The 15,906-nt window shown below is 45.6% G+C and overlaps 1 protein-coding gene across 1 annotated transcript; it reads right to left on the minus strand.

Annotated features, from left to right (window-relative positions):
• Positions 1–8,807: 8,807 nt before the first annotated feature.
• LOC122044400 (WRKY transcription factor 55-like) lies at positions 8,808–14,211 on the minus strand. The gene is made up of 3 exons (XM_042604889.1): positions 14,160–14,211; positions 9,481–9,615; positions 8,808–9,371 (listed from the first exon to the last, which is right to left on the minus strand). Exons 2-3 carry the CDS (start codon positions 9,598–9,600, stop codon positions 9,201–9,203), a joined length of 291 nt encoding a protein of 96 aa, XP_042460823.1. The 5' UTR covers positions 9,601–9,615; positions 14,160–14,211; the 3' UTR covers positions 8,808–9,200.
• Positions 14,212–15,906: the final 1,695 nt, after the last annotated feature.

A 15,906-nucleotide genomic window follows, 5' to 3' on the forward strand; every position in this document is an offset into this window, starting at 1 on the left:
CCTCCCCAGATCTCATGAGGTGTTGCCATCATAAAATCTGGGGTTCGAATCTCGATAAAATCAAGATACATACCTCCCTTATGTGTTAGTCATTATTTTAAAAATTAATAGTCACCATTGTATCAATGAAACATCATAATTATTTAAAAACTAAATACTTCCATCACAAAAACAATACTATAGAGTTCAAATTCAATACATCTCGTCATGATAAATAAAAATACATTTATCATCATCACATCTTATCACCTGATCCTGTAACAAATAAAATATAATAGGTTATTATAAAATATAAGCACATATAAGAATCATATATAATGATGCGGCAATAAAGGAAGACCCATCAAATGTGAGTCAAGGATGAAAACAACAGTCGACATGAAGGTTAAAGTTAGGGAAGTCAACACCAGAGGACCAATGAGTTCATCAAAAGTGGGACGAACGGAATTCCACGCCAACTGTCGATCGGGCTCGGAGCTTCCGATTGACTAGAAAGTCATTGGGGCAAATTGCTTGTCCGAATGGGACCAGTACCAAGCCGATCGGAGCTCGCTAGAACATCAGATGCTTACAACTGACTAAGCAAGTGCTAGGACGATTGGAGCTCATGTTTAGTCGGGCCAGAAACAATCTGCTGAACCGAGTCACCATGAAAAAAGGCAGCCGAAGTCGACCGGGCATAGAGTCCCGGCCGAGCAGCTACCCTGCTCAACCAAATAGTGGGACCCTCCCATATATCTCAATATCCCTCTAAGAGGTAATGTCGTTGACAATAGGACATGGTCAATAAACAAATCGTACGACGAAAACTTTTATTGTCATGCTAGGGATTTGCATGTCATGTTGAGGTGTAGTGTCAAAGACACTTTTCTGACATGTTCTTTCATATAGAACGATTGGGAAAACGTGCTCGTGCCTTGAGGAGTGTGCATGTCGCCTATTGTAGCACTATATAAAGGGGGGTCCATGCACTAGCTGAGATATGTGTTATTCGTTATTTGCGCTTGTGCTTTCACGCTTGTGCTTTCACTGCTACTATGTTGCTCCACATTCTTTCTGCGATTCCAGTGATTGACTTGAGAGTCAGAGGGCCAACGTCAGGGACCCCTTCCCTGGCCTAGCACTGACATTCTATGTATTGCAGATTGGAGCAGAGTCTTCACAAGATCAACAGAGGAGTCGCATCCCCAGCCAACCTTCTTCATGATTTTCGGATAGGATTATATTGGCGTCGTCTATGGGAATGTAACTTGTATCTGGGACGTGAAGATGAAAGACGTTAGACGACTTATGGTTGTGACGCTGGCAAAGGAGGAATTGGATATGCTGATACAAGCCCGAGCTGCCAAAATGGTGGAGCAGTAACAGCAGGTGATGGGCGAGCACCAAGCAAATGAACCTGCGGCTTCAGTGGTAGGACCGCAGGACGACTATAGAGATTGAGTGGAAAATATATCCTTTCGGGGGCAGAACAAGAAGCTGACTGGTACATACGGGGATGCGTCAAATGCGCTGATCCCCTTCATTGGGCGTTGTTCTATACGCCTTCAGAGGAACACGACTGAGTGAATAGGGCGCAAGGATCCTCCTCAAACAACGTGCCCGTCTGAGATGGGCGGAAGGGGAAAGTACCAAGGACCGATGATTCTCCTGAATAGATAAACCAACAGTTCTCTCAAGGGATCCTGGATGATCCACTAATACGCCATTACAGTCCACTAACGATCAGAGAGTACAATGGGACGCCCGGCCCGGAGGATCATCTGACTCAGTTTGATAACACGGTCACACTCCACCAATATTTCGATGAGGTGAAGTGCCCGATCTTCCTCACGACTCTCTCTGGATAGCACAGAGGTGGTTTAGGCACTTGCCGATCGGATAAATCCGTAGCTTCAAGGACTTCTAGGTGGCGTTTCTACATCATTTTGCTAGCAACCACTGCTAACAGAAGACGAACGTTAACTTGTTCGCTCTAAAGAAATGGCCCAAGGAGGCACTAAGAGCCTATATCAAGAGGTTCAACCAAGTGGTCATGGATATCCCATCGGTCTTTCCAAATTTATTAGTAAGTGCCTTCTCACAGGGACTTTTAGAGGGTGAGTTCTTTCACTCGCTCATTCGAAGGCTGCCAAAAAATTTTGATCACCTGCTCAGGTGTGCCACCAAGTACAGAAACGTGGAGGAAGCCAATTGGCAAGAAGGAAGGAAGTGCTCGTTGAGCAGACCGCTCCTCCTAAATGACGGCCAACCAATTATTAGACACCAAAGGGCCCCTGGTCGAGAGCAGCATAGTCACACTCGGAACCCCGAACCCATGCAGTGCAGCATGTAGCAGTTGATCGACCAAAAGCTATGAAAGATAGGTCGTGGACACCGTTATTTTTCTCTTTCCATCAGTCAACAACGTATAACACACGAGACTGAGCAGACTAGGCTCTCGGCTCGGGAGGAGGAAAACCGAAGCAATGCTGCTCGAGGCAAAATCGAAATGATCGTTGAGGGGCCAACAAATGGGGATTCCAACAGAGCTAGGAAGTCCCACGCTCGATGACTGGAGATACATGTTGTGAGATGCAGCAAGGAGAAGGCCCAGGGATTAGAGATCAACTTTGGTCCTCGAGACTTAGAGGGAGTGGAAATCTCTCATGACGACGCCTTAATCATCCGAGCGGTAATAGCTAATTATACTATTCACCAAACTTTTGTCGATACAAGCAGCTCGTTGAATATCATCTTCAAGAAGGCATTCAACCAGCTATAGATCGACTGAGTGAATTGCAGTCCATGATGACCCCACTGTATAAGTTCACATGCAATGAAGTATTGTCAATCAACCAGGTTTGGCTGACCATATCGCTCGGGGAAAAGATTCTCAATAGGACAAGGACCACAAACTTTATCATGGTTGATACATCGTCCACCTACAATGTAATATCTGTTCAACCGGCTCTAAACGAGTTCCGAGCTATAGTGTCCATCTTCTGCCAGAAGATCAAGTTTCTGGTGGACAATGTGGTAGGCGAGGTCAAAGGCGACCAATTGATCGTTCGGCGATGCTACATCAAGATGGTCAAGTCAAAGGCAAAGGTCGCTTGAAAGACACATCGTTTGGAGGTGAACACAATCATGGAGGAATCACTAGCATTGGTCTATGATGAAAAAGAGGAGGTTCAGATCCATCCCAGTCGATCGGAACCCATAACATTTGTCTCCGTCGACTTGATAGATAAGAAGAAGGTAGAATTGGTCGCTTGCCTTAAGCAAACCATGACGTGTTTGCCTGGTCAACTCACGAGCTCCCGGGCATCTTGCTGAGCGTGGCTCAGCATGAGCATCACCCGTTCTTCAAAATACTCCACCGCGCGTTGAAATTCCAATGAGATGCGGAATGTAACAATGCGCTAGAGGAACTTAAGAAATACCTTACCTCTCTACCTGTACTAGCCAAGCCTAATGCCGAAGAGTTGCTCTGGATTTATTTGTTATCCATAGAGCATGTTGTTGGCTTGGCGTTGGTGTGGTGTATTTTCTTATCCATATATTGAAAGATGCAGAATCCTGCTAGTCTGGTCTAGAAAAATTGGCGCAGATGCTAGTACTCATCGCTCGATGACTTCACCCATACTTTCTCTCACATCCCATTATAGTAATGATTAATAGCACATTGGGAAAAGTCCTCCTTAACCCAAAAGTATCCAGACAGCTGATCAAATGGACCACCGAGCTGAACAAGTTTGACATACAGTATCAACCGCAATTGGTAATCAAGGCCCAAGCCTTAGTTGATTTTATCACTGAGGTCCAGAACGTCGAGCTGAACATGACTTGGAAGATATATGTGAATGATTCATCCACTAGACAAGGCAATGAAATCGACATCCTTTTAAAATCGTTGTGTGAGGATAGGATGCATTTGTCCGTGCAATTGGATTATTGGGAGACAAATAACGAGGTAGAGTATGAGACCTTGGTTGCTGACCTGCAGGCAGTTAGGCATGTGGGATCCATAAGAGTCCTCATTCATTCAGATTCTCAATTGGCCGCCCAGCAGCTATCGAAAACATTCGAGGTGAATAACGCCTGGCTCAAGTTGTATATCGAAGCTTTCGAGAAATTGAAGATAAGTTTCCAAGAAGTGATCATACAAAAGATCCCTCGGTTAAACAACCAATATGCGGATGAGCTAGCTAAGTTAGCAAGTTCTTTATCTCCGATCATAATAGATAGGTCGGTTGAACAAGCAGTGCTGGTAGCACATATTGACTGGACGGCTGGAATGACCTTCCTGAGTGATTGGAAGACGTTGTTGATAGAGTTCCTATGGCGGCCGGGCAACGAAGATTTCTACTCATCACGGTAGATTATTTCTAAAAATGGGTGGAGACCAAGTTTCTTGCCAAAATAACCGAGAACATGATTATCAAGTTCATATGGCAAAACATCCTATGTCAGTTCGGCATCCCTCGCCGGCTTATCTCGGACAATGGAAGCCAATTCTTAGGGAAGAAGCTTAAGCAGTGGTGTGAGAACTATGACATCTTGCAGACATTCACGTCAGTAGCCTACCCCCAAAGTAATGGCTAGGCGGAAGTCATCAACAAGGAGATCCTCAGAGGGTTATGAGCTCGGCTCGATCAGGCCGGGAGTGGTTGGGTTGACAAACTTCCGAGCATATTGTGGGCTCATCGCACCACACCTTGAGAGGCGACTGACATAACCCTGTTCCATCTGGTGTACGAGGGTGAAGCAATGGTTCCAGTGGAAGTTAGAGTAGAGTCCAACCAGGTGCAGCTCTACGACAAAGAAAATGCCGATTGAAGGCTCATGGAGCTCAACTTGGTAGATAAAGTGTGAGATAGGGCCACCATCTGGCTTATGGAATACCGACAGTGCATGAAACAGAGCTATAATAGGACGGTGATCCCAAGTGCATTCTATATCAGTAACTTGATATGGAAAAGAGTTAAGTCGGTCAATGATGTCACCAAATTAGAAGCCCCATGGGGAGGACCCTATAAAGTTATTCGGAAACTTCACTCAGGAGCTTATTATTTACAAGATGAGAATGGGAGAAATCTTGAGCAACTCTAGAGTGCGAACCACCTCCAGCCCTACAGGGTCGGGTGCTAGGAGCATAATCAAATACCACTACAATTGTAAAAAAAAAATCTATTCTATAATTACAGGGGAACGATGAATAAAAATCTCAAGTGTTACAGACTCTTATGTCGATCGGCCAAGTTAAAAGTCGAGCGACGACTATAAACCCTAGATACGAAATTATTTACGTCAAAGAAAACCAAGTGGTGGCTATAAACTCGGGAGTCGATGAAAACAAAGGTCGAGCGGCGGCTATAAACTCAAAAGTCAATGAAAACAAAGGTTGAGCGGCAGTTATAAACTCAAGGCCCTTGGATGATTATTTGGTGCTAAGGGGCCGAGGATTCAACGCTCGCCGACTCGTGCCATTCTTCAGTCGACAGATGAAGAATCGTCATTATATGTCGCTGGCCGCTCAGGGTTAACTGGACTGATGTCGCTCATCCGGACGGCCGAGATGAGGACACTGGGTGGATGCCAGATTTCTTGACGTTCGATGGTGGTGGCATGAAGGCCACCGGCGACGCGTAGAAAGTCTCTTGCAGTAGACCAGACAATGATGGTATCTGATCAGACAACGTGGGGCAACAATCTCTTGAGCGGGAGCGAGGGTCGGAGTTTCAACCCGCTCGACAAACCACACCACCGAGGATGCGGAGCGTGATGAAGGCTCCGCCCGACGCCCCCTCGACTTGAACGATCGGATGTCATTCGAATGTAGGTTAAGATCCACCGGTCGCTCCACCACTAGGCGTCCAGCTGACCACCCCGCACTCACCAAGGCTGGAGCCGCCTCGCTCTTATCTTGGGAATCTTCTTGAGAGCCGACCGGCTGCAAGCTGCGGCTCTCCAACTCCTCCACAGCCGCCGCATTGATCGCGACATCCATAAGTTTAGCGGCCAGACGTGCACGTAGCATGACTTTGGCTACAAAAGAGGAAGAAAAATCAATTAGAATCAAAGGAAGGAGTGAAGAAGTTGCATACCTAGGTTGGAAGTCGAGTGCGGATCGGACTCAGGCCGAAAATATAGAGGACACCCTCCAATAGTAATTTGTGGATGTCATACTTCTGGCCGGCCAACGTTGAAGCTGTGTTGAGGTAGTCCGATCGACTCTTGTACTATTTCAAGGGAGGCTTACTCCCCACTTCGAGCTGCCAGTGGATCGGGAAGTCTGGCCACTCGGGAAGGCGCATAAAAAAGAAGTATTCCCTCCAATGCTTGTTGGAGGTCGGCATTTTGTCAAAGAAAACTAATCCTTCTCACGCTTAGAAAAGAAAAGTCCCCGGCTCGAACAATTTCAGATAATAAAAATAGTGAAAAATCTAGGGAGTGAGAGGAATGTCATGCAGACAAAATAGAACAACTACCATGCACAGCAACTGAAAGGAGTTCGACACTAATTGACGAAGGGAGATGCGAAAATATTTGCAAATGGAAAGAAAGAAGGGATGAATAGGAAACCGCAGGCCGGCGGTAAATTGATCCCTAAAGAAGGTAAGATAGCTGAGCGGCGGAGAGTTTGGCCGATCGGAAGGAGAAGGAAGAACAATTTATATCCAGAAGGAAACTCAAACGCGGCAGTCAAACTCTCAGTGTTGCTTGGGTCAAACCTGCACTCGGTAGAGGTGTACCAAAGCACAGGGACACCGACAGGCGGCTGTGAGGAACTCACCATCGCAAAAAAAAGATACAAAGGCAGTGAAAGGATGCGAGGGGAAGGAAGACTACTGGAATATCGCCAAAACACAGAAAGAAACACTGAAAAACTTGAAGATGGGTGCGATTGGAAGGAAGCTTACTGGAAAAAGGTCGTCGGAGGAGCAGGAAAGGAGGAATGTCGCCAGAACACAGACTAAGTTACCGCCAAAAAGCTCGAAGACAAAGATGCGAAGGAGGCAACGCACACGACCTTATAAGCCTCGGGGTCGGTCGACTGAAGTCGTCCAATCTAGGTTGTGGAAACTGAGGTAGAGATCGGGCCGTTGATTTTGAAGCGTCAAACGTCACATCGCTAGCGGATATCCACCTATCACGTCAAGTGTGCAGTGATAGCGGGCGGGACACGTGGCTCCTCGCCACGGGCTGACATTTAATGAGAGCAATTAAAAGACATGGGGGCACACTCAGCCATAATGCGCAGGGATTTGTACGACTTCCCTGAAATATGGGTGACATAAAATCGGATCGTGCTCGCCCAATACAGTCCAAGAAAATATTTCACAAGTATAAATGTTCGTTGTGTCGATCGGTTTAAGGGAGCAGACCTACAGCCGAATGAGAAGCTTCAATTAGCCGACCGACAGAGAGCGGTCACATAGCCGACCGACAGAGAGCGGTCACATAGCCGACCGACAGAGAGCGGTCACATAGCCGACCGACAGAGAGCGGTCACATAGCCGACCGTTACACCACAATATCCCGATAAGAGACCAAGGAATGTCGAAGCCAATTGGGTGGCTAGCTTCACAGACAATTTTGTCCAGTCAGTCAGACTTGCAGCCTCCTTCGACTAGACTTGAGGGGGAGGTATGTGATGTAGTGATGAGGGGCCCCACCCCACGGAGGATAGCTGCCATGGTGGAGGTCAAAGTCAAGGCGGTCAACGCTCAGATATCATCGGTCGGTCGGTCTATCATGCTCTGACTGGGGGGAGAAGGTTGCAATCCGACCCCGCCATTGACACGGGGAGGTGTCAAATGACCGATGCTTAATGCAGTATTGGACGTTAGACGGAGGAAGAAACGATGTGCAGAAGCCAGGCTGAGTAGGTACCCCGCTCGGCCAGGCAGCGGGACTCGACAGGCACAGTGAAATTCCGGGCGAGCAGACGTAACACAAGTATAGTGTAGTTTCGGTCGAGCGGACGCGACACAAACATAGTGGAGTGTTGGCCAGGCAGACGAAATATAGGAACAGCGAAGTTTCGACCGAGCGGCCAACCCGCTCGTCCTAGCAGCATACTCTCTCTGGTATCCATCAACATCCTTTTGAGAGTTAATGTCGCTGACACTGAGCATGGACAACCAGAAGATTGTACGACGGAAGTTTCCACTGTCACTTCAGAGATATGCTTAGCCTGTTAAGGTAACTTTGGGAAGTGTGCTCACCTTAGGAAGTATACACGCGCGCTATAGAAACTCTATATAAAGGGAGGTTCAAGTATCGGTGGAGGTACACAATATGTGATAGACACTGTTCTCGCTACTGTTCATTCTTGTTGCTCCACCTTTTACTTTATCGCTGGTAACTGACTTGAACGTTGGAGGATCCACACCGGGGACCCCTTCTCTGGATCGATATTGACATAGTCTATGTTATAGGTCGAAACGAAAACGGAGTCTGCAAATGATTTCAACTTTCAATGTCATCGATTTTTGAATAAGATCAATGCATACTTGTTTGACCACGATGATTCCACGTCCATCAAAGACTATTATATCATTCTTCTCTTAAGGTTTGTTGGCATGCTCATGAACTCAAAGAAAGTAAATCAAAAATGAATATGAAACTAAGTAACACTTATTGATAATTTTTAAGGTCGTGTAGAGTCATTGAGCTTAGTGAAGTTCGGGTGTTTTGTGGGGTTATATGTTAATGCCGGGCTCGAGTATATGTAAGTTTTAGATAATTGAAAGCAGGTTCAACTCTATTTATAAGATTGAGTAGCTGATGTCTGCCGCAATTTACCATCTTTTATTCCGTTAGGAGACTAACATATATGATGCATCTTGATTGACAAGTATCAATTATAAAACAATGATTTTGAGCAGTTCTCAGTTTTAAAAACAATCTAATAACAGACACCACTACAATTTACTGATTTTGTGTATTTGTGTGTGTGTTTTACACAACATCATCAACAACATCAATTCATTCCTGCAATCTAATCACGCTAGCTATTGCATCAATTCATGAACTCTGCCCAGAGGTCGATCTCCCAGTCTCCGTCGAATTGCATCGGAAGCAAAATGCTCCCTACATGCTTCATCAAAGCATCCAAACTGATACGGCAAAGCAGAGAAAAACTGTTGCCCCTCCACGGGCCAAGAGAACGGCTCACTCTGCCCCACGAACTCCTCCTCTCCTTCAAATTTCTACGCCGCCGCACTCTGTTCTTGGTCGCGCTGCATTGCATCTCCCTGCTCCAGCTCCTCCTCCCTTGGCTGCTGGAGGCCAGTGTGGTCCTCGTGGTAGGTGACGTCGTAGGCCAAAGGATCATCGTCCGATCGCTGCACTTGCTTCTTCGCCGGGCAACCATGTAATGCCTGATGAGCGCACAGGAAATAGGCCCGCGGCGAGAAGGACTCGTCAGAATGGTTTTGGCCGAATGAGATCGACTGCAATGCTGTACTGTAACTGTAGTGACTGATTGACCTGGGATATTTGGCTCTGAGGATCTCTTTCTACCAGTACTTCCTCCAGGTGAAGCCGACGTCGTCCCCCGGGCCTTTCACTCCGGCAGCCACCGAGCTCAGCTTCACCTGGCACCTCCATGACCGCAGCAATATCCTACAAATGAAACCATAGATTGTTGGCCTAGAATCGGATAGGATAACACACTCAAAGCACACAGAACACAAGAAGAAACAAGAAAAATAGGACAAATAGGAACTTCACTTATGAAAGGAAACCTTACACCGAGATATCTGTTAGGATCCTTCGTACTCGGCTAGAGAGGGGGGGTGTGAATAGCCGACCCCAATTGCTCGCGTTTCTTTCTACAAACTAGGGTTAGCGCAGCGGAAACTAAATGCAGAAAGAAAACAGAAGAAGAAATCAAACCTCTACGCAAGGATGTAACGAGGTTCGGAGATGAAACTCCTACTCCTCGGCGTGTCCGTAAGGTGGACGAAGCCTATCAATCCGTCGGTGGATGAGTCCCCGGAAAACCGGCTAAATCAAACTCCTTGTGGGTGGAGAAACCTCGCCACAATCACTTGCAACAGCAAGCTAAGAGTACAAGAGAATAGCAAGAACAAAATACAACAGGAATGTAAACACAGCAGCTTGCCTTCTCGTCGACTGGGGTCCCAGATGAAGTAGCAACTTCACGGACAGATGCAACAAGCAACTCAGCAGCAGCTGATCCAGTCGTGGAATGAAGCTCACGCGAAGCTTCGTCAAGGAGGAGCTCAACAAAGCTCAAGCACAACGGCACTTCGTAGCAGAAGAAGAGTGCAGCTGCAGCCCTCGACCCCTTTATACTGCGAAGAAGATAGCGAAGAAACTAGCCGTTGCGTTAGAACGGCTAGTGCTGGACCGATCAGAACATCCTGATCGGTCTGCGGACCGATCGGGGAACACTCGCTTGTCCTGATCGGTCCATGGACCGATCAGAAACTCTGATCGGTCCACGGACCGATCAGCTTTCTGATCGGTCCCCGGACCGATCAGCCCCTCTTGCGCCCGCTCCTCTTCGGCCGATCGACTCGATCGGTCACCGATCGATCAGTTAACACACATGATATCGATGTGTATCGATCGTCACCGACCGATCAGAATATTCTCGGTATCACTGGATCGATCACCAGATCGATTCAGCTCATGGTTTTCACCCAAACCAAAGTCCAAACCAACATCCGGTCAATCTTGACCTGTTGGTACAATCCGGTCACTCCCTTGACCTACTTGGACTTCTCATCACCAGATGTCCGATCACCCTTGATCCATCTGGATTTTCCCTTGCCCGGCTTCACTCACCAGGACTTTCACCTAGCTTCACTCACTAGGGTTTTCACCTGGCTTCACTCACCAGGATTTCCACAACTGCCTGGCTTCACTCACCAGGACTTTCCAACTGCCTAACATCCCAGTTAGGACTTTCTCATTCACCTAGCTTCACTCACTAGGACTTTCACCTTCACCTAGCTTCACTCACTAGGATTTTCACCTGGATTCATTCACCAGGATTTCCCGACTGCCTGGCTTCACTCACCAGGACTTTCCAACTGCCTAACCTCCCAGTTAGGACTTTCCCACTGCCTGGCTTCACTCACCAGGACTTCTCCGTGCACTTTGCCCGTGCCAAGTCTCCATACTTGGACTTTTCGCGTGCCAAGCTCCCTGCTTGGACTTTTCCAGTGCCAAGTCTCCATACTTGGACTTTTCCAGTGCCAAGGTCTTTGCTTGGACTTTTCCCGAATCAGGTCAACCAGGTCAACCTTGACCTACGGTTGCACCAACAACCTCCCAAACATCTATTCTTGTCCCATATCAAGAATAGAGCTCTCTCACGAGTGTTAAACATCAACATGCAACTCAACTAGGTCAACCTTGACCTAAGGTTGCACCGACAATCTTCCCAAGTCAAACATCAAAATACAACTCGAGTCAAGTCACCTCGAGTCGGGTCAACCAGGTCAACCTTGACCTAAGGTTGCACCAACAATCTCCCCCTTTTTGATGTTTAACAAAACCCATAATCAAGTTAGGTTAACCCGATAACCTAACTTAGGTTTTCCAACCATCTTCCAATGTCCAATGTTCTTTCCTTGAACATTCTCTGGACATTCTCCCCTTAGGTTAACCCGATAACCTAACTTGGGTTCTCCAATAATTCTCCCCCTTTTTGACATACATCAAAAAGAATTCCAATGTTCTTCCTCGAACATTCTTTGACATTCTTCCCCTAGCTTAGGTTAACCCGATAACCTAACTTGGGTTCTCCAATAATTCTCCAATGAACACTCTCCCCTTTTTGACACACATCAAAAAGAAAAAGGAGGGTATCAAGGTCAAGAGTTTCTTCCTAATGAAAGTCCCATACCTTTCATTGAAACTCTTAATTTCCCCCTTGATACTAAACTCAACAATCAACTTAGTGATAATCCCATATCACTAATCCTCAAAAGTCTTAAGGAGTAAAAACTCCCCCTAAAAGTCAACTCCCCCTTGACAATTAGGTAAAACTCCCCCTAAAGGTCAACTCCCCCTTGACCATTGCACCAACAATGTCTTTGAGAGTTCCAAACCTTTAGAAATCCAAAAACACCACTTCCATAACTGAAATTTCAGACAACAGCTGAAAAATCAGAAATTCGGCACGCCCTGATCGGTCCCCAGACCGATCAGCCCTTCACCAGATCGCACTCGTGCTACTGGAACTCACTGGATCGGTCTGCAGACCGATCCACAATACTCTGGATCGGTCCGCAGACCGATCAGATCTTCCCTGGATCGGTCCCCGGACCGATCCAGCCACTGAAATCAGAACTTCTGATTTCCCCTTCCGGAAAATCAGAAACTCCTAATAAATTCAAGAAAATTCCAAAAATTACGAAACTTTGAGGATACATTCCTCATATCATACACTATCATGGAAAAATAGTTTTCTATGAAAATAACTTCCCTTTTTCAATCTTGATACAAAGTTCAAAAACTTTGAAATAGTTCAAGTTTAACTCAACTTTGTATCACAATGTTCAAATGATGAATGCTATCACTAGGAAAGCTTCATCAAAGTTTTTCAAATCAATTTTAAAAAGCTTTTAAAACCATTTGAATTTAGGACCATAATCTTAGGACTGGATGTACATGACTTGTACACAAGATTTCCCTATGATCCTATATTTCTTGAATTAGGGTCATCTAGGTACAAGGACAATGCACCTTGATCCTAACTCATGATCCTAATATCTCACACACATCTAAGGTGTATCAAACCACATTCAAGTCAATTTGATGTGAGATATGGTTTAAGGTCAACTTAGGCTAAGTTCTCATGCATTTTCTAAACACCAATTTGATCTCAATATCAAATTATATGTTTGTCCTTAACTCAATTTCATTGATTATAATGCAAGAGATGATGACATGGCATATAATGATATCATAAGTAAAAACATGTGCCAATGTCATGATGTCATGGCATAAAGTTTGAAAACTTAAATAAAACATGACATATAAACTAGCCTAAGCATTATCATGACATTTCAAATGATAATAAAACTAAACATGATGTCATGATATGTGAGGGCAAACAATCATGGCAAGATTTAGCATAAATAAATATACCTAGATTACCTATCTAAGTATCCTTAACCACTTTGCTAACCTAAAATTTAACCCTTGATTGCCCTAAAATGCCAAAATCCTAATTTTGACACTTCTTGAACTCTAGATTAATTCATGTCACTTAAAGATCAAATTTATCCTCAAAACTTGGCATGTTTCATTTTTCCTCGAGAGTTCTCTAGATTTTCCCAGATTGTGCCAATTAAAATCATTCTTTTCAATAATGGCACATTTTACTCTTCCAAGGAGTAAATGATAATTCCATTTTATTTTCAAAGGTTCACAAAACCTTGAAAATGCTCCTTGAGTGTCAATTTCCTCAAAGTTGGGTTAACTACCCTTCTTATTGGAGTTGACACTCTCTAACCCATTTATGGGGTAGAGAAGATGCTCCTAGGAACTCAATACCTATTTGAGCTCATTGGGTTCACTAAATATTTACTAGGGATAACTTCCCTAGCAACCCTCCTAATGACCCTCTTAGGCTTTGAAGCCTTGGTCATTTGGGACTCATCAAGATCAACTCTAGGGGTGACTCCCCTTGTGACCTTGGTGGTGGTCTTCCTAGCACTAGGTTTTGTTCCATAATCGAATGGAACATTATGATAAGTGGGCTTGACCACTTGGGACTTAGGTTTGTGACCCAAACCTTTCTTGTCCTTGGACATTGGTTTTTGACCCTTAAACCCTAGAGATGACTTCTCCAAGTTCTTAAGAGCCTTTTCCAAAGTATCAAGTCTTGACCTCAAGACTTGATTCTCCTTCTCTAACACCTCAAGTTTTGATTTATCATTTTTCTTTGAGGTATTCCTAGGCATATGTCTAGATGATTTGGGATTTCTACCTAGATTTTCCTTAGCCTTAGATGAGTTAATTCTAGGGTTGGCTTTCCTAGTGTTATCCTTATCTAGGCTCACATGTTTGGCACCTAAGCATGTGTATCGATTTCTATAATTAACATGCTTATCATTCTTGACAATAGCAATAAGGCTACTAGCATGCATCCTACTAGAATTGCAAGAGTGTGCCTTAGAGATTACCTTAGGGTTTGCCCTAGCTCCCCCTATACATGTGCTCGATCTCTTGTCCTTGTGAGATTGCCTCCCTCTCGGACATTGGCTCCGATAATGTCCCCTTCGCTTGCATTGGAAGCACATCACGTGCTCCTTGCTCTTGCGTATCGGGACTCCGGCTTCCTTGATCTTTGGCGCCGGTGGAGTCTTCCTAACCCTCTTTGTACATTTACTCTTGTAATGTCCAAATTCCCTACACTCAAAGCATAATATATGCAATTTATTTGAAATTGAAATGCTTGAGTTACCTAAGGTTGAGGATGGATGAAGACTTTCTTCTTCATCCCTTCCGAAGGTAGAAGCTTCTTCCTCTTGCTCCATTCTTGAAGAAGAACTCTCCTCCTCTTCTTCCTTAGATGTTGAGTAGCCCTCAACTTCTAATTCCTCTTCTCCATGATGTGAGCTACTTGGCTCACTTGACTCCTCTTCATGGCTTGAAGTGGAGTTCCCCTCATGGAACTTAGCCAAGTTGTTCCACAACTCCTTGGCATTGTTGTATCCACCTATCCTACACATTATATCGTTAGGTAATGAGAATTCAAATATTTTCATTACCTCGTCGTTGATTGTGGATTGGTGGATTTGCTCCTTCGTCCACTTCTTCTTCTCAAGAGGTTTTCCTTCTTTATCCATCGGAGGAGTGAAACCTAATTGTACACAACTCCAATTTTCAATGTTAGTCATAAGGAAATACTTCATCCTTACCTTCCAATACGCGAAGTCGTCGCGATCGTAGAAGGGTGGAATGGTGATGTCTTCTCCGAGTTGATCCATCTCTAGCTTGTGCTCCCTCGGGTGTTAATCCGGCGAAGAGCGACCTCGCTCTGATACCACTTGTTAGGATCCTTCGTACTCGGCTAGAGAGGGGGGGTGTGAATAGCCGACCCCAATTGCTCGCGTTTCTTTCTACAAACTAGGGTTAGCGCAGCGGAAACTAAATGCAGAAAGAAAACAGAAGAAGAAATCAAACCTCTACGCAAGGATGTAACGAGGTTCGGAGATGAAACTCCTACTCCTCGGCGTGTCCGTAAGGTGGACGAAGCCTATCAATCCGTCGGTGGATGAGTCCCCGGAAAATCGGCTAAATCAAACTCCTTGTGGGTGGAGAAACCTCGCCACAATCACTTGCAACAGCAAGCTAAGAGTACAAGAGAATAGCAAGAACAAAATACAACAGGAATGTAAACACAGCAGCTTGCCTTCTCGTCGACTGGGGTCCCAGATGAAGTAGCAACTTCACGGACAGATGCAACAAGCAACTCAGCAGCAGCTGATCCAGTCGTGGAATGAAGCTCACGCGAAGCTTCGTCAAGGAGGAGCTCAACAAAGCTCAAGCACAACGGCACTTCGTAGCAGAAGAAGAGTTTTTTTGTACAGCAGCAGCCCTCGACCCCTTTATACCTGCGAAGAAGAAACAGCGAAACAGCGAAGAAACTAGCCGTTGCGTCGCAACGGCTAGAACCCTGATCGGTCTGTGGACCGATCAGGCAACATCCTGATCGGTCTGCAGACCGATCAGGAAAGAAGCCTTCGCTTCTGTTCCGTCCCTGATCGGTCCATGGACCGATCAGGAAACCTCCTGATCGGTCCACAGACCGATCAGGCTTTGTTCTGATCGGTCCCCAGACCGATCAGCCCCTCTTGCGCCTCGCTCCTCTTCGGCTTCTGATCGACTCCTGATCGGTCACCAGACCGATCAGTTAACACACAGTAT

This window comes from Zingiber officinale, chromosome 2A, assembly GCF_018446385.1.
Source record: "Zingiber officinale cultivar Zhangliang chromosome 2A, Zo_v1.1, whole genome shotgun sequence".
Taxonomy (NCBI): Eukaryota; Viridiplantae; Streptophyta; class Magnoliopsida; order Zingiberales; family Zingiberaceae; genus Zingiber; species Zingiber officinale.

Coding starts and splice junctions, on each gene's coding strand:
- LOC122044400 (XM_042604889.1), bottom strand. CDS start 9,600: ATGGAGGTGCCAGGTGAAGCTGAGCTCGGTGGCTGCCGGAGTGAAAGG. Junction 9,372..9,480: donor CTCAGAGCCAAATATCCCAG/GTCAATCAGTCA, acceptor TGCGCTCATCAG/GCATTACATGGTTGCCCGGC.